Source organism: Salminus brasiliensis, chromosome 2, assembly GCF_030463535.1.
Source record: "Salminus brasiliensis chromosome 2, fSalBra1.hap2, whole genome shotgun sequence".
NCBI classification, from domain to species: domain Eukaryota; kingdom Metazoa; phylum Chordata; class Actinopteri; order Characiformes; family Bryconidae; genus Salminus; species Salminus brasiliensis.
The window spans coordinates 35,733,183-35,757,343 of NC_132879.1; the positions used below are offsets into that span (position 1 = coordinate 35,733,183).

The 24,161-nt window shown below is 42.8% G+C and overlaps 2 protein-coding genes across 10 annotated transcripts in view; both read right to left on the reverse strand.

Annotated features, from left to right (window-relative positions):
• anks1b (ankyrin repeat and sterile alpha motif domain containing 1B) overlaps positions 1–17,087 on the reverse strand; it is a 261,246-nt gene extending 244,159 nt beyond the window's left edge. For 4 of the 7 annotated variants that reach the window (XM_072672508.1, XM_072672505.1, XM_072672503.1 and 1 more), the window contains exon 1: positions 16,643–17,087. In XM_072672508.1, the coding sequence (XP_072528609.1) occupies positions 16,643–16,773 (131 nt within the window). In that variant the 5' untranslated portion in view covers positions 16,774–17,087. The remainder of the gene's footprint in view (positions 1–16,642) is intronic. The other 3 variants (XM_072672507.1, XM_072672509.1, XM_072672506.1) reach the window with 1 other exon arrangement.
• Positions 17,088–21,269: 4,182 nt separating this feature from the next.
• Positions 21,270–24,161, reverse strand: part of bltp3b (bridge-like lipid transfer protein family member 3B) — a 44,776-nt gene continuing 41,884 nt past the window's right edge. For all 3 annotated transcript variants that reach the window (XM_072672501.1, XM_072672500.1, XM_072672499.1), the window contains one exon: positions 21,270–23,390. In XM_072672501.1, the coding sequence (XP_072528602.1) occupies positions 23,250–23,390 (141 nt within the window). In that variant the 3' untranslated portion in view covers positions 21,270–23,249. The remainder of the gene's footprint in view (positions 23,391–24,161) is intronic.

The window sequence follows — 24,161 nt, forward strand, 5'->3', positions numbered from 1 at the left end:
TTGACATAATGAAGAAGTACAGCATTGTGGTCACTCAGTGAGAGCTCTTGTGAGCTGCTAGGTCTCAGTGACGGAACCCAGATCTCACTGACCGAGCTAGACCTATCTCCTTCCTTTGCTACAATTTCAAAACAATAAACTACTAAAACCATGTGCAAACACAGTGGTGCAGGACCGATATGCCTCATATTTTCTTCTCGTATATTTTATATACAACTGGAATACATCCTGATATCAACATCATATCAGTAGATTTACTCATATAGTGATTTTACAGCAGGCAGGGTAGCAAAGCAGCTTTACAGAGATCCAGGTCAGTGGCAGAAACAGTCTGTGAGAACATTCATAGAGGAACCTCATATTACAACACACACACACACTAAAAGTGCATCAATCTGAAAGTGGAGATTTAGAGTAGATTTGTAGATTTGTAGATTCGATTCAGTTTGGGCAGATAATTGCAATGAGAATTGAATTATTTTATTCAAATATTTCTAACTCATAGTTGATGCTGTATTTATTGACCTCCTAAAGACCAGCATGTATAGGTGATGCTGGACCACTGTGCTAACATATTAGAATTGAATTTATTTGATGTTATATTTGTCTGTAATGTAATCCATACACTACTAAAATGTATTAACTGCTACAGAACATGGCAAAAAGCATAATTTAACTGGTAATAACGTGATTTAACCCCAAAAACTGCATTGATCTGACAGTGGTGATTTCTTGTAAACAGCTACTCCAGTCCAGGTCTATGGCCGAGTCCCACAAATCTGAGATTGAGAATAAGATCAGAATTAAAGATTTACACCCCTCACACATACACACACACACACACACATACATACCCTCTGTGGGTACAGACATGCAACCTTGACCTGCAATGATAGTGCAAGAGACACTATCATTAGTACACACATATACTGGCCAGCAAGTACAATTCACTTTCCACTTCGGCTTTGGTCTCAGACTTTGTCCTCAGAGTTTAAGTTTCTACATCTTTGCGAAGCAAGCACCCACCCACACACACTCACACACACACATACAAAGAGCTCAGAGAGGAGACATCAGGGCTGATAGACAGTGGCTGCTGAGTCACACAGGCCGGGTTCACTCCGTACAGTCTTATTCACAGAGCTGGCATGAGCGTGAGGAGGAGAGAGTGAGGGAGTGCAGTACTAGAACAGAAGGAGAACCCACCCGAGGACTCATTTAGTGTGAGTAATTACGCATTACACTAAACACTACCAGAAATGTTATGAATGATGATGGAACAGAGCACTTCCCTGTCCCCTGATGACACACACACACATGCACACTCGCGGTTATCACTCCGTAATCGGGAGAGCCGTTACTTCATCATTATCTTCGGTGCGGAACTCAGTGGACTGCTGATGACAGCAGGCGAGATGGCATATTGGAAGAGCATAACATTGTGTTGGAAAGTTGTCATCACCACACACATACACCCACACACTCACTCCCTCACTCAGCATCCCCATTACACACGAATACTGTACACACACTTGCCAGACACAAACAGTATATAGCAGATGATAAGATCAAAGCTGCACAACAAAAGCTCTGTTTAATGGCTCTGCTAGCATGATTGGAATGTCTCAGTTTTCGCCAGGTCATCGTCAGTAACACACAGACACACACACACACACACAGCAACCATCAGCCAATGCCTGACTCGATGCTAAGTGGGTTAAGCCCGTCAGTTGGTGTTAACTCAATCTTAAGTGGATTTTCCCTCTGGGGTTGAGAAATTTCCCATTCCCACAATTCTATGGCACTTCATCAACGCCAAACACCAGCAAACAGCACTACTGGAGTGACTACGCGTCTCTATATATGTTCTGGAACGGGAAAGGGGGGGGGGGCAGGTAAAAGACAGAGTGGTGATGAGAGGGATAGTTTGATGGACAGAGAGAAAGAGAGAGATGTAGAGAGAGAGAGAGAGAGAGAGAGAGAGAGAGAGAGAGAGAGAGAGATGAGAGAATGGGACTGTAAACACAATCCCTGGCCTAAAAATGAGAGAGAAAGGGGGAGAGAGGGGGTGAAAAACAGAAAGACAAAGAAAGAGTAAGTGAGAGAGAGAGAGAGAGAGAGAGAGAGAGAGAGAGAGAGAGAGTGAAAGGGAAGGTATATATGTCATGCATGTGTACACTTTGGACACATGGAGAGAGAGAGAGAGAGAGGGAGAGAGGGACATGAGAAAGAGAGAGAGCAGTGAGAGGAGTGAGGCAGAAAGAGAGAGCAGTGAGAGGAGTGAGGCAGAAAGAGAGAGAGCAGTGAGAGGGGTGAGGCAGAAAGAGAGAGAGCAGTGAGAGGAGTGAGGGAGAAAGAGAGAGAGCAGTGAGAGGAGTGAGGCAGAAAGAGAGAGAGCAGTGAGAGGAGTGAGGCAGAAAGAGAGAGAGAGCAGTGAAAGGAATAAGTGAGAAAGAGCGAGAGGGACATGAGAAAGAGAGGAGCAGTGAGAGGAGTGAGGGAGAAAGAGAGAGAGAGAGAGAGAGAGAGAGAGAGAGAGATGGGAGATGAGAAAGAGAGAGCGAGAGAGAGGAAAGAGATAGGATATGAGAAAAAGAGAAAGAGAGAGAGAGAGAGAGAGAGAGAGAGAGAGAGAGAAAGAGAGAGAAAGAGAGATGGGAGATGAGAAAGAGAAAGAGAGAGAGAGGGAAAGAGAGAGATGGGAGATGAGAAAGAGAGCGAGAGAGAAAGAAAGAGCTAGGATATGAGAAAAACAGAAAGAGAGATAGAGAGAGAGAGAGATAGTATATGAGAAAAAGAGAAAGAGAGAGAGAGAGAGAGAGAGAGAGAGAGAGAGAGAGAGATGGGGGATGAGAGAAAGAGAGAGGGAGAATGAGAAAGAGAAGAAAGGTTAGAGAGGGCCGCTCCATGACCAGTCATGGTGCGTAGTCTTGTGCCTTGACTGAAGGCGCTGAAAGAGTGGAGGGGGGAAGGAGGTGGGCAGTTTTTAACTCACACGCTTAAAGCAGTGACAACAATGAGCTCTTACACTGCTGAGGTCAGAGAGCGCGACAGACGTGAACTGCATGAGCCACATTAGTGCAGTCTGGCCTCCCGAGCTCTTTTACTATCACAGCAATGTTCGACACCAGCACAGCAGAACTGCAGGCCCACTCACAGGAATGTGGAGCATGTTTAAAATGGAAATACACAAGCTGCAGGCACACCATCGCAACTTCACAAAACACCACACACACACACACACACACACATCACACCAACTTCACCATCTTTTATGCCGGGTGAAGCAACATTGGGGTCATGTGTAGAGATCTGAGTCATATAATCCCTCCTGCTCTTGGGGCTAGTGTGATAAATGAGTTTATGAACCAGCCTAAAACTTCATAAATCTCTCTGCCGCAGTTGCAAAACGTAAAGGGAGAGGAAGTGTCATGGCACACATGACAAATGTGTGCTGTTTTCGAATGGGAAACAGCACGGTTTCCGCGCTCCCCGGAGCAGTTTTCCGTGAAGGAACCTTCAGAAGTGATCTGGCGTGAAAGGGCCGTTACTGCCAACAGCGCTACTTTGAGACAGGGAAGGGCACCGGCCGCCGAGAGATGCCAGCAGCAGTGCACTCTGGGCGCTGACCCGCAGCTTCTCATGCTCAGCTGTTGGGAAAGGGTGGTAAACCAAGACTTCCTGCATTAGACAGGCCAGCGTGCCTCTCAGCGGCTCCCACAGTGCACTTCTCTCTGTCTTTAAATGCTTGGGTGTGTGTTGTTGACCATTTGACAACATAGCTCGGGTTGTTAGCAGCCCAGCACTTAATGTAAACTGCTCTACAAGCTGCAGTGACGGTGCAAACATTCTACTGACAGTAACTAATAACATTTAATATGTATTTACATATATTTCAATTAACAAATATAGGAAGGAAACAAAAAAAAGGACAAAGTGAGAAGTTGGTATGCCTTTTTAAATGGTACACTTCTTTTTGTTACAGTCCAAAGTGGCAATCGCAGAGATGCGGTTCTCACTATCAGAGTACCTTCAAAGGGAGGCTGAAGCTACCTTTTTACTGTTTATCTACAGGATTTCTGGATACCTACATGTGTGTATATCTCTCTCCCCCTGTTTGTAACTCCCAAAAACACACACATATACAAACGCACATACAGAGAGACTTACATTCCCCAGAGCTGAACTCTGACCCTGACTGGGCCTCCCTCTGTCTACTCTCCACTTAATGGATCCTGTGATTTATCCCTGTTTCCCCTCTCTCTCTCTCTCTCTCTCTCTCTCTCTCTCTCTCTCTCTCTCATTCTCATTCTCTGATCTGACTGTGTGTGTGTATGAACTGTACTGTATATAAAATAATATACTGTGAACTGTACTGTATATAAAATAATATATACTATTTTATTATTATTATTATTATTATATTATTTTTATATATATATATATATATATATATATATAGACACATTTATATAAACGCATTTTTAGGCTCAGAACAAATCTTTATTTATAAAACAAATGCTATACTAATCATAGAGCTATAAGTAATACAAAACCTGGACAGATTCATACAAAACCTTACATGTCTTCATTTTTATTTTGTTTGCATAGTAAAAGCCCCTGCCCACTTGACTTGAATTGGCCGCACTGCACAGCTGATTATTATTATATAAGTGTATAAGATTTTCAGATTCAATTTTTAAAACCATGGCTAAAAATGACTATACAAAGTACAGGTTTAAGACAAAATTTACAGTCATGTGAAAAAAAGTTAGGATAGCTGTTTTTAATATATTTAAACATCCGGACATTTGAATTCAATCCTTCTTTTTAATTCATAATAATTTAATTAATTTCCTGTGATAAAAATGTTAGAATACCCCTCCACATTTATTACTACTTCAAATGTCTAAAATTAAAATGAGCTGCAGATGATTAGAACCTCATTAAAGGGGATTTTGGAGGATCCTGTCTTATTTAAACCTCAGACATTTAGTTTGGTTTGCTCTTGACTGGTAAAGTGAGTGTTATCACCATGGTGAGATCCGAAGAGCTCTCTGAGGCCTTCAGGAAGAAAGCAGACCATAAGATGTAGCCTAATGGCGTGGGCAGGTAGAGGGAGTGGCTTATGTTATGCACAATCCAATGACTGGGCTCTTAAAAATCTATTAAAGGTAAAGGTGCACGTATTTGTCACTGTACAGTGTACACTTTACAGCGTGTCCTCCGCATTTAACCCATCTGGGAGTGAACACACACTCACACACACACATGTGTTAGGGGCAGTGAGTACACACTCACACACCCAGAGCGGTGGGCAGCCAACTCCAGCGCCCGGGGAGCAGAGAGGGTAAAGGGCCTTGCTCAAGGGCCCAACAGTGGCAGCTTGCCGGCGCTCTAACTGCGCTCTAACTGCTGAGCCACCACTGCCCCATATAAAGTCTAGGAGTTGTGATTGTGGTGGTTTATTAGTCAGAGGGCAGCTTGACATGTGCAATCCAATCTACTCTGTGTAGAACTCAGTATTAGGGTCTCAATTGTATTGGCTCTATCACGATAGAGGGGTTTTGTGGCATAAATGGTCTTAAAATTACAACAACATTGGTTATCGCAATTATTTCTAGGACAATTTATCGAGCGACCACATTAGTTTACACTTTACACACCCCAACTGACCAATGCAAAAAGGAGAAAATATTAACTAGCTGTATTAGTTGAACAGCACTGACTCCATATGCCTTTGCCGAGGGACTGTACATTGAGACTACGGCCAATGCTGTGAGTGGTGGAGTGCTATAGCAGACTGTGATATTAAAAGTCCACACGCTAAAATCAAAAGGGCAGTAGGACTTGGCAGTGGTTTTTGGCAGTGCCATGGTGTAAGTGGCTCGCGCCTTGTTCAGTATCTCCAACAGTGCAGTTGGAACAGACTACAGGCTCTAGTCTTACACTTCATGATACAGAGATCAAATTCCTGCTTGATGCCAATGCCCTCACCCTGCTATCACCCACTCAAACAGGGCAAAAGCACAGTCTCAAGCTGCTCCAACAACAAGGCCAAATAAGGGCCTTGGATGTCAAACCATTTAAGACAAATACCACAGCTTTGAAAAAGAGGCTCAGAATTGGCACTGTCCTGGCCTGTAAGCACTGTGCCATTCTTTTCACTTTTACATTTTTATATACATCATTTTAAAACGTCAGCTGGTCTTAACACTGGGTCAAAAGTTCATGACACGTTGCCCATGAAGTTGGAAAGGTTTTAGAGATACGAGGTTTTTTACCGGCAACAGTGACATTGTTGCGACAGTGTATTAGATCATGCACACCGTGGATTATAAAGGGAGGTTTTTTAAAGCATATGCACTTAAACTAAAAGGCTCACCAAGCTCTATCTGATATCACTAGAGCATTGCCACAAAATTGAATCATCCCGGAGAAGCTGGACAAAACTTTAACATCATCCAACTGCTAAGTGGAAGTGAGATCTACTGTCCACTTACTGGACCGAAACCCACAAGATGGGAAATACAGTATTACGCACCCTTTGCCAGATGACACATGCATATATATATATATATATATATATATATATATATATATATATATATATAATGGAGAATATTAAACAGCATCTGTGGCTAATCAAACATTAATAACTAATACAAATGCAACAGCTAGAAATCTTTCAGTTCTTGTAGTCTTGTAGTTCCACTCTTCTCTAGTTCTGAGCTATTGGGTTATCTTGCTGCACAGCTTGTTTAAGGTCTAGCCACAGACTTTTATATGATGCTTAGGCCAGATGCTTTTTGATAACAGTTTTCTAAACGTTTAGTTAAATATTTGCACAGATTGTTTATCATTAGCATCCAGGATTTGCTAATATTAGGTATAATCCATTCTTCCCTCTATCCATGCAATACTGCCAATGCCACTGGCCCCATGCTCCACCCCATCCCAGTTGGCAAAGTGTAGAGCCAAAATGTCTATTTAGACTTCATCCCCTCACAGCACTTGTTTCCAAAGGACATCTGGCTTCTCCAGATGTCTTGTAGTATATTCCAAGTGAAGTAAGATTTCCTTTTCATGACTTTTCCATAAGGATTGTGGCCTGCTCATTCATTGTTTCTGCTGAAATCAAGGGTAAAGAGTTTATCCTGCTTTTGTTGGAGTAACTACGTCTCTACTGTCCAGGGAAAGCTTTCCACTACATTTTCTACTACAACTAGAGCTGGGCAATATGACAATATTTTATCATATTGCGATAAATGTTGTTATCGTGGTACACAAAATGCTTTTATGAGTTTATTGTAGATATCGTCAGTGCTTAAAGAGCAACATTTCATTACAAAGAGTGTAATCAGTCTTATTTCATTCAATGTAGTGCAGCATATTTTGAGTAAAAATCACAGTACTCACAGTGGGAGAGTATTTGGTAAGCAGTTTTTTTTTAATTACACTGTTGGTGCATTTTGTCTACATTACAAAATATTGCAATAAATATCATATATAGTAAAAAAAAATTCTTTAAATATTGTGATATAATTTTTTCCCATATCGCCCAGCTCTAACTACAACACTGCATTTTACAATGACTGCGCAATATATATTGATTTATAATTCTAATCGCAAGCAGATCTGTGAAGGATGACCATAAATATCCACAAGTCAGGAATCTCTCTTGGAATGTCTCTAGTTGATTTGTAAACAGCTAAACAAGCAGCCCTGTACAGTGAAACACTGTAGTAGCCTCTTGACTCAGCTATAAACGGTCAAGTGCCAATGCTGGATGAGTGTTAGTACAACATTTTAAGAGAATTTATAAAGCACATGATTGGCCTGATTTCCTAATCAAGGTCTGATGCACTATATGGACAAAATTACTGGGACACCTGCTCTTTCATTGTCCCTTCTGAAGACAAGGGTTTGAAAAAGAGTTATTTTTCTGGAGTAACTACATTTTCTACTACAACACTGCATTGCTGTGAGGATTTCATTGCATTCAGCAACAAGAGCTAGTTTAAGTTATTCTCTCACTCATGGAAAAATGGAAAATGGCAGAATAACAATGCTGAATAACACATGATGCAGCGTTATGTTTCAAAAACAGCAGCAGTGTAGAAATGATATGCCCCATTCAGCAAATGATTAAGTCCATGGGTGGCAGACTTGCGCTCTGTGTGAGTAAGATGGCCCTTCCTCCCCTTCCATCACTCAGCACTATGCTAGCCAACATAGCAGTCTGTTATCCAATGTTACATCATTGGCAGTTAGTGTCCTCCTTTAGGTGCGTTGAACTTAAGGCTGGGCGATATGATAAAAATACTTTATCGCAATATTTATACACAATATTTATCATAGTACTTGTAATTACAGACACATCAGTAGCGACAAATGCTTATAAACTACTATTCAGATACTCTTATGTACTAAGTACAGTGATTTTCATCCATCTACTGCTCTTCATCCAAGTAAACCCGTCTAATTACACTGTTGGTATTGAAACCTGCAGTTGATCAGTGTTTAGTAAGCACTAACAGTATCCTCGATATGCTTAGAAAAGCCTTTTGTTATCACAATACGATACAATATTATCATATTGCCCAGCTCTAGTTGAACTCCAATTATGCTAAGTTAGCAGCAGTTTAAAGGCAGTTGGCTGTCCTATAAGTACAGGCTTGTCTTCGCAATCTCAGTAACTGGTAGCATAATGTCCTGGCTTGACTAATTCTAATTAAAGTGGGGAAACATTTTGGAAAACACACAAAAAAAAAAGTTTTTCGAACAGGGGTGCTGAATACATCTGCATACTTCTGCAGTTATAGGAATGAGGAATGCTGGAGCCACTAGTGTTCCTGTAGAGTTGAAGAGGTTAAGCCAGTTTCCACAGCTGAACTGGGGGGGATGTGAGTCCAATTTGGCTCAAGTATCTGGATCCTTCTTCATTTCCACAGAAGGAGCTGAATAGAATTGCACCTGGATTTGCTTTATGCTGGCTCTGAGGCTTTATAATGGTCTGTTATGGCTTTGCAAGCTGGTAGCTTCACTTCTGTGATTCGTTACCTAAATCTTACAGCGACGGTTTGGCGAAATATCCAATTCACACAATTTACCCTTTACAACAAATCTAGCCTATCAGCCAAGACATGCCTATTTAAAATGAGCCTGAAGTTTCCATCTTTAATGTCAGAATGAGCTACTCCATGAGGCTAGAAGCAAATGTGTACTGATTTAGTAAGGCAGTTTGCATGATGGTAAGTGGTGCTTGTTAGGGATGCCCCGATCCGATATTAGGATCGGATATTGGTCATGATAATAACAAAATTATGGCCGATCCATGGAACCGATGAGACTGCACTAAATGTGCAAATAAATAAATGACAAATAGCAATCTAGTACATTCATATCTATGTGTTTATTATATAAAGTAATGTTTATGTCAATCCTAATGCCTTAAGTCTCTCCCACGTGATGAAGTATAGGGTTAATTAATTCAGCAATGTTATCGGACTGGTATTGGGTATCGACTGATATGCAAAGTTTATGTATTGGTATCGGTCTCGGAAATGAAAAAGCCGGATCGGTGCATATCTAGTGCTTTTAAGGTTTTATTACTTCGCATTATAGCTACATTAGCCTTAGAATACCACTGCAAAGGTAAAAAGGGAAACTTGGATGGCAAACAATAGTAATAATAATATTATTATTATTATTATTATTATTAATAATAATAATAATAATAATAGACTAAATTTGGGGGAAGACGTATCACTGAGCATCATTTCTTTTTACTATTGTTTTCACTTAGATGTATAAAGGCTTTGCACTTTGCATTATATACATACTATTTCTTAGTATAAAAAGCCTGGACACTTATCTGAAACTCCAAATCAAAAGGATATTAGTCCCTGACTGTGAATCTGTACACAAGTGATTAACCATGACTTGCAAGACCATTCAAACCATATGCTAGAAACAGCAAACACTTTCCCTTTCATCCCTTTCAAGTGTGAGAACAATAAAAAAAATGTAATAATAAAAAAACCCACACCCAAAGCTCAGCGCTTATCTCAAGAGCACAGGCTGAACTATAAGAGCACAGTAGCCCAAAATGTGCTGTATTCTGTTTACATGCTGCCAGTAAGGGTCACAGTATTGGGTGTTACAAAGATTGCGCAATATATTAATTCTTAATTATAATCCCAAGCTCAGTGCAGATCTGAGAACGATGCCCATAGATTTTCCATAGACAGAAAAATCTGTTGGAGCCATTTCTAAACAACTGCAGATCCCAAAATCATCAGGAAATTGGTTTTGGTAATCAGAAACAACCCAAGAACCCAAGATGACTGTCATGTCGCTGTCTACAGTACAGCTACAGAGGTAGACTGCCATCCAAGAAACAAGCCCCTGATTCAAAAACGACACCTTTTAACTGCACTATGGTTTGCAGCTGACCACATGGACAAGACAAATCCTGTCTGGGTAGATGTTTTCTGATCAGATGTTGTAGGGGTAAACATGAGGCACTCAAACCCAAGAACATTGTAGCAGCTGTTAAGCATGGTGGTGGTAGCAACATGCTGGGGAACTGTTATACTGCACAGAGTGGATGGGACAATGAAGGAGGAGGACTACCTCAGTATAGCCTAAAACATTCAGCAAACCAGGCTAACTTTAAGCTTTTGGACCTTAAGTCCTGACCTCCTGAATCATATCAAAAAATATGTGGACTGTGTTTAAAACTCCGGCCTATGCTGGAAAAACCAGTGTGGTCAACTATCCAACCAGAATTCTGCCAAAGGTTTGCCAGAAGATGGCTACTAAACGCATCTGGTCAGGGTGCAACTTGCTAAGGGACATTTAATGATTTGAATACTGGCATGTCAGTGCGGTCCATGATGAGTGTGTAAGCCTCTGACCACAATATGCAAAAAACATAAATATTCGCTATGTGACAATAAAGCTATCAGAAGGCTTTTAATGTGATGGGGTTTTGAGAAATACATTCAACAATATGGAGAAAATTAGGATTGTTGCACTTAGCACCTAATCCTGCTTGCTGTTTGAATGTTAGTTACCAGTTAGCAAGGTACCTCATACTTGCATCCCAACTGCATACTTCACACTAATACTATAAGGTATAAATATTTACTAATCGGGACAGTGTGAGCTTGGCAGGTTAGTACACAAATTGTTAATGTACTAACTCGTTTCCAACTAACAGGTTTTTGTATTTGTATTTCTGACATTTTAAAGTTTCTAATACTGTATTTTTGAAACGTTTAACACATAGGAATATACAGGATTCCTACAATAATCTTACAGTTCATGTGGACAATTTCTATTGTTAAGAGAATACTACTCAAGTAATTAATTTGTATGCATACATACACTACAGATTACTCTAGTATTAAGCATTTTTATACTCTGTAAGTATGTATTTTACAATACTACAACTTTTTTTCTTGTTTTAATCATTTTTAATCATCACTAATGTCTTTTCAGGCTTCTTGCAATCACAATATGTAGCAGTATCACGGCAAAATGGCATTTTGTTCATATCATGCAGCACTAATCCTGCCGTAAAACGAATTGCAAGTAGATTTCTCATGATGTCTAGGCAGCCTGAAGTTAAGTGTGCAGGTTCTCTTGCAGCCATCTGGCTGTGTATTTTCAAAAGCTAGTCTCAGCGTCAGATTCAAACCCTCCATTGCATGAAACAGCGCTCTTATCTTTGAGGGAGTGAGCTTCCAAATGACAGCTAACACTCATAGTCGATATTTTACTGCACTCTGCTACCTCCCTTTGACCTTCCCTTCTCTACAGCAGCCATCAAGGCTGGCAGACACCAGCTGACGTTGATCTGGGTCACGGCACCAGCGCAACCCACTTTAATCAAACCTGGATTTCAAACCGAGAACTGATGCAGCACAGGGCGCGTTCCACAGTATATCTAATCCAGTTTTCTGCTCTTTGACAAAACACAGCTGACAAACCTACTGGCTAGTCTGTTTACACACGAGAAGTTCAGGTATTAAAATTGCCACATGACACATGACATTTTCATGCATCTTGCTCTTTCATTTGTTTGTTTTTCAGTAACAATACTTTTTCCAAAAATCTCACTATCCCTATCAATTAAACCAGGTGATTTTGTTATAGTGATTTGGGTAGATTGATATACATGTATGTATACTGTATATAGATGACCTCTTTGTTCAGACTGGGCACCCTGTACTGTTGCCTCATTTAAAACGCAAGTGTAAATTTGCAAGAAAGCTGTAAGGTTGGAACTGAAATTCTTAGGGCTGACATCAGGACCATGAAGAAATCAAGAGGGGTGGTTTCTGAAATTTAGTGTCCATGTATTTACTGGGAAATAAACTTAAAGGTTATGAACCCTAAACATTTCACATGCCCAGTTAACATGCCTGTATGAGTAGCTTCGCTGGGTACCTACATATGGATGCCCACCAGGGTCCCATCAGGGTCAATGATGGGACCAGGAGGGGTTAAACATGGGCCCCATCTGGGTTGTACACTGCACATGGGGACTAGATGGGAGCCATGTGAGATTAGGGTGGGCTGTAATGATGGGGCCCATTTAGGAGGCCAAGGAACAACACATGGATAAACCCACTTAGAGTCCACTCATGCCCACCTGGAACCCACCTATCCCATGTTCAAGTCATACATGCTCCACATAGGCATGTTGGCTGGGCTAGTACATCAAACTGCTATTTCAGTTTTCCATGATATGAACCCTTTATGGCGTATCATTGTGTGAATACTATGAAAGATTTGGTAATTATTTTAATACTATGACTTGCGTGGTTACGAAAGTGAGGGACTGAAGTGTGTGTGTGTGTGTGTGTGTGTGTGTGTGTCTGGATACAGCTAAAAGGCATTAACAGACTTCTGCCTTATCCTGTTCTTTAGCAAGTAATGATGGGGTCAATAGCATGCAAAAATATGTATCCTACATCAGTGTAAACTCATCTGCATGCGGGCCTGTATATTATGTAACCATGGCCCATTCTCCTCAGTATGTCACTCAGTATTATTAGTGGTGGAAATTAATGCAAAGCGATGATAGAGCAGCTTGTCAGTGAGCGTTGCTGATACAGGGCACAGTGCACAGTCATGCGGCTTCCCCCTCGCATTATTGATGGGACGATCCATTAGGACTATGAGGGCACAAGGTATTGATTCCATGGCAGCACATCAACAGTGGTGCAGTGGGTCCCATGCTTCTGCAACTGTGTGTGTGTGTGTGTGATCACACAGTTTTACCAAATGATTCACAGCTTCGGTATTTCCTGTGCAACCCTTCAGTGGCCTCAAGGTGGGAATAACTCAATCTCAAATTCCAGGAGTACATGACCTCTGACCTTTCACACGCCCACACACACTGGATAAAGCAAGGATGGGCGATCCTCCTCAGGCCTCGCTGAATGTCTCTCTCTTTAGCTTTACATCAACTATATCAAACCACTAGGTACTAGCTTTACTAGGTAAACAATTTCATGACATTTGAATACACTACATGTCCAAATGTGTGTGGACAGCCCTTCTAATGAATGTATTCAGCTCCTTTAAGTTTTTGTAATACCCTAGGTTTTAAAAGCTCGAAGCCTTGGTGTAGTCATGGATGATAAGTTATCGTTCTCAAGTCATGTTGCAAACGTAACTCGGTCCTGCAGATTTCTCTTGTACAACATCCAGAGAATTCGACCCTTCCTCTCCAGAGAGGCCGGCCAGGTGCTCGTTCAATCTCTCGTCACTTCCAGACTTGACTACTGCAACTCTCTTCTGGCTGCTCTCCCTTTTGCTCACCATCAGGCCCCTGCAACTTATGCAGAATGCAGCAGCACGGGTCATCTTCTACGTTTCTAAATTCAGCCATGTCACTCCACTGCTGCGTTCTCTTCACTGGCTTCCTGTAGCTGCTTCCCACATCAGATTCAAAACCCTGACGCTGGCCTACAAAGCCAAGAATGGACCAGCCAGCCCCTCTGTATTTGATGGCAATGGTCAAAAGCCGATCCGCACCAAGAGGCCTTTGAGCTTCAAATACGGCTCGGCTCGACCCGCCATCCCTCAAAATCCACGGAAGACAAGCGTCCAAGCTTTTTGCTGTCCTGGCACCAAAGTGGTGGAACAAGCTTCCCCTGGGTGTCCGAACGGCAGAGTCGCTCGCTGTCTTCAAACACAGACTGAAGACCCACCTCTTCCGAGAATACTTGGGCGAATAGTAGAATTTGAATTTTTAGCCTATTCAAACTAGCTGAGGTTATTCTTGAGCAAACAGTGAAGTACTTTTGTAAGTCGCTCTGGATAAGAGTGTGTGCTAAATTTGTAAATGTAAATGTAAAAGAAACAATGAAAGAGCAGGTGTCCCAATACTTTCGTTTACATAGTGTATGTTCAATGCCTTATGTAAGGGGCCCATATCATGGAAATCAAATTTTCTGTGGTAAATAATAGTAAAATGGTAAAGTATTAGCATGCAACTTTCAAAATGTGCAGTTCACAGCCCAGTCAACGAAGCTGCAAAACAGCCCATTTAAAATGAATCGCTGTTGTGTTGTCACAGCCATGAATCCATTTATGTACTTAAGCTTACAGAAGTGTAGCCTGGCCATTTACACCATTAAGTCAGCCTGTAGTCCAAATTACTGGAGCAGATATAATATATTAAGATGATGTTTTTATGTTGAATTCAATGTTTTTGTGACATGGTGCCTATAAACTTACATACTTCAGTCTAGGGCTAGGCAATTAATTGAATATTATTGAAACCATCCCTTAGAACCTCAAAAGGACATAATCTTGCCTGTGTGTTTTTTATTCTGTGAATACTTTCCCCACTATGTGTTCATGTACTGTCCCATTATAAACATACTACCACCTGTGAGGTCACATACACTACATCAATCTCAAAGATTTGGAGTTTTTCCTACAGAAAACCATCCAAACATTATAGCTGGATCTTATGATGAAAGAAAAACACAAGAAACAAATTGCATATGGACTCTCTAATTGTGGCCAGTTCTATGCTCTGTTTTGTAGTTTGCCATAGCATCACTTTGGTACTACACTTGCTATCAAAATGATAATGCTGTGACAAGCCTAACTGGAAAAACGCTAACCGGTGGCTTTATGACGCTGTTCATTACAAGCAACATTAGCACTATAGACTGAAATATCCCTTTATTGGAGATAAAGAAAGAGAGACAGAGAGACATAGAGTGTGTGTGAGAGAGAGAAAGGGGGGGGGGGCAGCACGTGTCTTATTGGACCAAAACAGACCACCCACTGTACTGTAACATAGGCCTGTCTGCTGAATAACCAAACACACTCAATACCCGGTGCATGCCTACACACACACACTCTCTCTCTACCGGAATACAAGGAGTCCACAGCACGGCGAGAAACAAAGACCAGACAACAATGTCTGGCAGCGTCTTTTAGCAGAAAAAGAAGAAAACCACACTAACTAGATTATAAACAGACCACAGCGACTGACTGGGGCGGAGAGGCAGTCTTGCAAGAGGTCTGCAGAGGTGCAACACTGAAAGACACTGGAGTGTGAGGGAATATTGTCAGGATGGAGGTTGCTGCCTTCTCTCCCTGGCCTTACTCTCTCTTTCACACACACACACACACCCAGGCAAGGAGGCATGCAGTTTCCAGTCACCCCTCCCCCACGACAGCCTCCACCTCCAGCTCACATCTATCTCCTTCTGGGCTGCACAACACAACAGTTGTCATTTCACGTATATGGCGCTGAAGCTGTGCTGCTGTATGCCCTCTGCTGAAAGAGCCTGCAGGCTGAAGCTGTCTCTCCGGGAGGGGAATGTGGTCCTAGAGCGCTGCTGCATTCACACTGTAAACCTGGAGCCTGACTGGAGAGACATCTCTGTGACGGCTGTAGCATCAGGAATATCCTATAATGTAAGTCCATGAAAGTTTTGGGACGCAGAAGCTGGCATCCCCTTTGCTTCTCCCCTAGCTATTGAAGAGGGACGGTGGGTTCAGATGACAACACAATAGAATATTATGGTGCATACAGAAACACACACACACACACACACACACACATACAAATATGCTTGGAAAACGTGAAATGTAGTCACCATCAGTCCTACATATCCCAGATAAGTCAGTCTTCAAGTGTTACCAGGATTTGTAGAGGATTGTACACACACACACACACACACACACACACACACACACAGAACACAGAGTTTCCCTCAAAGGGCATCCCCAGGCAAACTCGGCAGTGGGACCCTTCCGAAACTTCAGGCCAAAAGTTCAGGCCGAAGATGACACCCCCCCCCCCTAACCGCCTTACCCCGAGCCACATGTAACGGGACAGAACCGGGTCGGACCGCTGGGCAGCCTCTGCACCCCTGCATGCCGAGAGTGGGTGTGTGTGCAACACATTGCATAGCATAAAGCAACTGCGCTCCTATTACTACTAAAGCCCCACAGACGGTGGACTCCAGCCAAGTGTCCCTTATCTAACCCCACTTTGGACCACAGAAAGACCCCCCTCTCCCTCCTCCTCCTCCTCCTCCTCATCCTCCTCCTCCTCATCCTCCACACGTTAGCAAAAGTTAGCCGGGCGGCTTACCTGAGCAGTCCCGGCAGTTGGATGGAGCTGGAGCCGGAGCCCAGGAGCCCCTTCTTGCCGCTCAGCAGCTTCTCCACCACGGCTACATTCCCTGTGCGCGCCGCCTCGAGAAGCTCCTGCTCTTTTCCCATCTCGGACCCAACGGACAAGCTCTGAAATCCGACTGAGGAAAAACACGGCGCCCGGCTATACTCCTCTACCCGGCCATGGTGGCACTCTGCTCGGCGGAGAGCTTTTCTAACGGCCCGGTTGCCTGGAGACGAGCGACCGGACCGTTATGGCTCTGATTTCTCCCTGCCTCTCTCTCTCTCTCTCTCTCTCTCTCTCTCTCTTACACACACCCGCACGCGCACACACACACGCACACACACACACGGTGTGTAGAATACACGCTGTTCTCTGTTCCCTCTACGAGAGAGTGTGTATGTGTGTGAGCTGTTGTATCGAGCGGTCCCGCATCACAGGCTCTCGCTCTCTCTCTCTCTCTCTCTCTCTCTCTCTCTCTGCTGGGCGTGGAAGTAGAGGGTCGGTGTGGCTTTGTTGCAGTAACCTATTTTTAATGTCGCGTGCGCGCATGTGTGTGTGTGTGTGTGTGCCGTCCTGCTGTAAATGGAATGTAGTGTGTGTGTGTGTGACAGAAGCGGTTCACGTTTTCAGTGTTAGGAAAAGCCAGCAGAGCTGAGGCACCAGTGAGGGGGGCTATAGGAGACGCACTACCCCGAGGAAGGGTCTGCGCTCTGTACACTGGGGGTACAGAACAGGGGGAAAGCGAACACACACTTCAGCATCGCTTCCTGCACGCCGGAATATCCCCTCTCCTCCAGAGACACAGAGAGAGAGAGAGAGAGAGAGAGAGATGCATTCAAACAGAGAGAGTATAGACACTGAGAGAGAGAGAGACACTGAGAGAGAGAGATGCATTCAAACACAGAGAGAGAGAGACACTGAGAGAGAGAGAGAGAGAGAGAGAGAGAGAGAGAGAGAGAGAGACAGCTGCAGGCCCACCGGGTGTTGGACAGAATCGCTGAGCTCCAGCCCTGCCAGGAGGGAGTGAGAACCTGATCTTATGAGCCAAATCTATTCCAGATCCCCTCCTCCTCCTCCTCCTCCTCCTCCTTCTCTCTCTCTCTCTCTCTCTCTCTCTCTCCATAGACACACAAGAAACAAGAAGCCTGTTTAGGAACTATTTGGTAGTGGGAGTAAACTACACAGGAGCCGCACAAAGGGCAGCATTCATTTGCCTTAACTGGCAATAAACAGAGCAGAAGAGCAGAGCAGTGCCGGGAGTGCTTCTATAGAGGACCCAGCATAAAGGGCAGTGAGTCAGAGCATAGATAGTACGATGCTCAGGGTGAGGAAGAGAGAGAGAGAGAGAGAGACAAGGAGAGAGAGAGAGGGGGGGGGTTTCCACGTGGAAACCAGGAATGATATGACCTTTAAAATGTCTGATGCGAAGTGATTCACATCCCATAAAAAAAAAAAAATTAAATATGTATATATGAAATTGGCCGTGGAAAACTAGTCAGTCCTCTCGGACAACAATAACGCCGGTGAGCGTTGCGATTCCTCCGGCAGCCCATAGAGGCCACTGTTACCAAAAGCGTTCTGCAGTCACGTGATCTGGCAAACCAGGCACCAGGTGACATGACCGGTGCAGCTTTTCTCAATAGCTTTGGCACATATAAAAAAAAAAAAACGTTTATAGAGTTCAGTTTAACAACACCTCTCATATCTACACGATCATAAATCACTCCAAATTAAAAAAAAAAGTTCAACAATCAATCCCACAATGTGTACAATCAGTGCCACCCAACGACTACAATAGCAGCACTATCAATTCACCAATTCATCAATAATGCTTGGATTTGAATTGATTTAACTGTATTAATTGATGTCATAAGGTTTGGTAATTTTTTATTTTATGTGCATCCATTTGGACACACATTAACAGCACCTTTTTTTTTTAGCATAACACTGATTATTTACACCAAAAAAAAAAAAAAAAAGATCAAATCAATGACAATGAAATGACATTGGGAGCAAAAGTGAGTAAAGAGGTGTGGCACAGTCGCACAGCAGCTAGGATTTGTAGGCGTTTTCCTCATGTCTGCGTTTGTCTGAGTTTCCAGTGGCTTTACTCCTAAAACACACAGTAGGCGAATTGGCTATGGTCAAATTGGCTAGGTGTGCAGTACCCTGTGCCATTCTGTCTTGTGGGTATCCCTGCCTTATGACCAATGAATTTAGGTAGGCTCTGGACCCAACTGCGACCCTGACTAGGTAGAAGTGCAATGAATGTGGACACACACTGACCCAAATACAATAACAATACTGTAAATTTCCTCTATTCAGTCCATCTGATCACTCTACACATTCTTACCATCGCACATGACATCCCCTGCAAGAGCAGCATCCACTAAGAGCAGCATCCGCAATTGTGCCAATTGTGCTCTCTGAGCATGACCTGGGATTTACACAAGCGATACTTGGGTCATAGTGGCTGCACCTTAACCCGCTGGACCACTCTGACCACTCGGACCACTTCTTTTTTCAACAGCAACAAAATTCGAGGCCTGAATGTTGTTTACATAACCTGGGTTTTTTGCCTTGAAGATAGCCATGTGTAATAGTTGGTACTAGGATACTAGTAAAAGGGTTACTTTTCAACAGTGTAAATGTAATTGTAACTTTATTACCTTATTATAATAGTTACTGTAAATAATTCGAGCTTTTGGAAAAGGAAATACATTCATGAAATGCATTAATATTGATGTTGTTGTGGGATCAGTCTCCAGTTCTCTGATGTACGAATGCTGTAAACATCTTCACGCCCTGCACTCAGAACATCTTATAAGGATTCAGTGGTGGTTAGACGTTATGGTCTGATGTTTATGGAGGAAAAAGCTACATGACTTCATCCTGATGTCTCTCATTTCAGGCGATTGGAACGTCACGGTTTGCACCAGTCATAACTCTATGTATCCAATCCAGAGTAAATGCATCTAGAAGATGACTCATCAGGTCGTGTTACTTTTCTTTTTCCATCCACCACTGGCCCATGTTTGTGTTCCTTCCACCAGTTGTGCGTCTTTGTGCGCTGGCCTTAGATCAAGTGAATTCCAGACAGCAGCGCCCTCTGCCATAAATTCCTGCTTTGTAAAGCTCATGATTTAGGTTGCTTTCTTGAGAGTCACAAAGGCGCTGATTTACTTTTGTGGTCATTTTAGAGGCAGCACTTTTAATTGCGTTTAGCCGACCACATGTTGACTAGCTGTCTAAACCTAGGAGTAAAAATACCAGGTATTCCTCAGACGCAGTTTTTCCAGCATTGGCATTATTTTGGCAGAAATAAGGAGGGCCTGAAAATGGGTCTTATGTTATTGTTTTGATTTTTTTTAGTTTATTAGAACAGCTTTACAAAAACTGCATCCTAAACTTGCTAGCCAATGCTAATATGCTAGTCAAGTTTGTCCCTTTAGCCAGTTGCACTTTGACCAGAAGCTTTTGGTAGCCAATCAACGTATCTAAATTCTAGTTGGATATTTGACCACTCTTCCTAGGAGAATTGGTTCAATTAAATCTGTCCATGTATTTGAGGTCATAACTTTGGGAAAGCCATCCCATTATATCGTTTGGGATCGAGGGCTGGTTGGAACACCCTTAAGCAGAGGGCATGACGTTATGCTGAAGAAGTCTGAGGTAGTCCTTCTTCTTCACTATTCCATTCACGCAAAATGGCCTTAGAGCATGATGCTACCACCACCATGCTTAACAGTTGCAGTTCTTGGGATTAAATGCATTAGCTTTACTTCTCCACATTTATCTGACCATTGTAGCCATACAACTCAATATTTGCCTCATCTGGCCATAAAAGCTCCTAAAACATTTTTCTCTCTGAGGGTGACAGTTTGGGTCGTTCTCCAGCTCTACACCCCCCTGATAGCATGTACTCCTATACAATAGTTTGAACTAGTCATCTTAAAATCTGCAGTTATTTAAAAATGGCTTCAAAAAAAATTCTGAGTTGTGTAAATCTACGATTTTTCAGTTACTTCCTTCTCAGATCTGCTCTGAGCTCCTTAGACTTCCCCCATTGTACTGTATGTTGGTCAATCCAATGAGTGTTGGCACAGAGAAGCTACCACATCTGTATGTGGCCATTATTTGGAGTTTGGTAGTTGCCTCATGATTTGAAAGCTCTTATTTCCTGTACGAAGTGGATTTCAGATCTTTTCAAGTTGACCCATACTTCAGTTATAAAAGTGGTATTGAACATATTATGACAGAACAGTGAAACTGTGTATATGATTGCATTGTAAATGGAGCTTTTCTAAAGCCAGAGACTGACCTGACTCATGACTTGAGTAACGTATAGCTAAGGTTTGTTATCCTTATCCACCCCGGGATTCCCACAAGACATTGGAAACATTCCTTCGGGATTCTGGTCCACACTGACAATACAGATGCTAATGGGCGTGATGCTTCAAGTAACTTTGGGGTACTTTGTTCATAAACATCAGTTCACTACTAAAAGGCTTCTGTTTACCTGGATTTTGACCAAAACGTGACCCAGCAACTGCATGTACAACCTCCACCAAACATACTAGTGACAAACACATCCAGACAGTTTTTAGAAAGACATTCACTTTCATTGCTTTTTTTATTTCAGATGGTTCAGCAGCTTTTACAAATTCAATTCTTCTACAAGTTTGTTTGCTTGTTGCCATGACATTTTCCCGTTGTGCTCAGTGGGTGGAGCTCACGTTACTGTAGAGCGGATTTTGTTCGGATGGCGGGCGGGCCGCAGTGAAGGGGGGGGGCTTTTGGGAGTTCACATTGCCTCTTTTAAGTTCGTATACAATCAAGTGTTTGTAAGTCCGGCTCTCTGGGCTCGATGCTGGTGGTCGACACTTTTCCCACCAAGCAAGGGAATGAAAAAAGAGCCTGACGGGAAAAAAAAAACAAAAAATAACTGAAGACTGGAACACATTCAGAAGGAGGACAGATGACCAGGCCCCTGGAGAGGGCGTGCAGCGACAGGCACTTGTAGAGGCTGCTGCGAGGAGCAAGGGATTGAGAAAGAGAAGAAGAAGAAGAGGAAGGAGGAGGAATAAAGAACTGGGGCTTTGGTCTAAGAAGGACTGAGAAGCATTTCTACACAGACGCATTACTGTACATGATGAGAACACGGGCCTGTAGTGTCCTCGTAGTATAAATAAGCAAAAGGAACGAATCAATGAAGTCAATTTCATACAGGACAGTTACATTCTCTAAGGGAAGTACATAAGGGCATCAGTGGGACCTTTCTTGTTTGTTTTTTTTAAGCGTATAACATGGTATATTTTTTAATTATTTATATTTTCTATTGTGGGCCGTTTGCCATCTTCCAAGGCAATTACAAGAACTCAACCTGGGCCTTATTGTTAGAACCTCCAGTGAGAATTATACTGATACAATGCTCACACAGCATGAGAACTGCAAACACTGTGCAGCACTTCAGCTCATATAAAACTAACGCATTGAAAATATGTCCTATAACACACAAGATGGTAGCACACACACACACACGCACACAGACACACATTAGAGAGCTTCACTTGGCAGGATTCTCTCCTACGACTACCTAATGATCACTACAGTTCGCAAAGTGCTGCCATCTCAAAACACACAGTGCTACGTGCACGCAGACAATCAACAGCTAAGTGCAATGTTGCATTATGGAAATGATAATTGTAGTGAAATTAAAACGTTCTAGGAAAACCAAAAAGAAAAGAAAAAGACTTTCACCTTCTGGGCGTATTAAAACAATGTAGAAAAATGTCCCAGATCTCCACCTCTCGCGCACACACACACACACACACACACACACACACACACACACACACATACGCAAAAACACTGCCATTCCAACTGCTGTACAAACAAACAAACAAAAAAAAACATTCCTTTGTGTTACCCCTACTGTACACACAGACAATTTGTTAATAGCTCGATTGCTTTTTAAAGTACGTGATACAGGTCAGCACTGTGCAAACTGTCCTTTTTTAAGGTTAAGACATTCCTTTAAAAGATATGACATTCAGAGTTTCACTGAGCCTCTGTAAGACTAAACGTGTCCATCGGCTGAGCCTATGAATATGGAATGCGCTCTCCCGCTCACACACACACACACACACACACAGTCAGACAGACACACATGCTCCCCAGAGTTTGTCTGTGTGTCTGTCTGTTGATGGGGTTGTGTGAGTGACCCTCATACATAGCAACCAAGCTGACATTTTCCAAAAAAAAAAAAAGAAAAAAAAAAAAGTCCATCAGAAAGTGAAAAGAGGAAGATATGAGAAAGGGGGGGGGGGGGGGGGGAAGAGAAAAATGACACAGCCTTTAAAGCAAGCTGTTCAGGCTTTCCCCTGTACCCTATCCATCACAGTCCACAGAGTGTGTGTACGTGTGGACCCCAAGTGTGGTCAGGACACCATCCGGGAAACACGCCGTCCTCCCACAGCCCAGGCCCAGGAACTGACAGGGCTTGCCTTCGGGTGCCGGGCCCCTCCAAACTCGCCGCTGCCCCCACGTGGCTGGTGTCAGTCCTGCACACCCACGGCCACTAGCTGGCGCTGCCCCTGCTGTTGAGTTTGAGGCTCTTCACGTGGTGCAGGAGTGTGTCCTTCTCCATCTGGACCTCGGCAAGCGCCATCTTGGTTTTGGAGAGTTCCTGCTTCAAGCACTCGTTCTCCTCTACCAGCAGCTGTGAAGAGGTACAAGCACAGTGCTTAGAACTTCAACAGCTGTGGAAGGACAGTACGTCTTCTCATACAGTGTTAATAAAACGAGGACAACTTTTACAATTAATACCACCATAGTGTCTCCAACAGACAGCAGAACTTGCAATATCAACCTTAGGACTCTAGCTATAGCCTATAGAAGTAGCTTTTTTTTGATGCAAGTCTTCATTTAAGTAAATATTGTAGCAAGCAATTATTGTTTCTGCTGGACCATCAGTCATGACATACAACATAAAGGGCAGCTGGCAGTTTTGTTCTGACAGCAATATATGATATGATTTATAGTCGATTTCATTACTAGATACATTATAAATAAAACCACTTTAGATACAAAAGGATTCTAATGTTTATATGCCAACAGTGGCCTATTCTGGAATGCATTTTACTTTTAAAGTAGTGCTGTGTGTGAGTTGGTATATTTGCTCCTTGGCTCCCCCAACAGTTGCAGAGTTTAAATTACTTTCACACCAAGGCCGTAAACGGAGAGGGAGGGTGGGGAAGTGGAGGCTGTGAGCTCGCCCCTCGGAGACATAATTATCCCAAAGTTATCTTGGAAAAAAATAGTAATTACGATAGGATCAAGATCACGCCATACAGAAATCGCACAGCAGTAGAATTCAATTTAACGTCATTAATGGCAGTTCATGAACACACACTCACACCAGTGACTAGAGATAGTGAGCACACACTCCTGGAGTGGTGGGCAGCTACCTCAGCACCCAGTGAGCAATTGG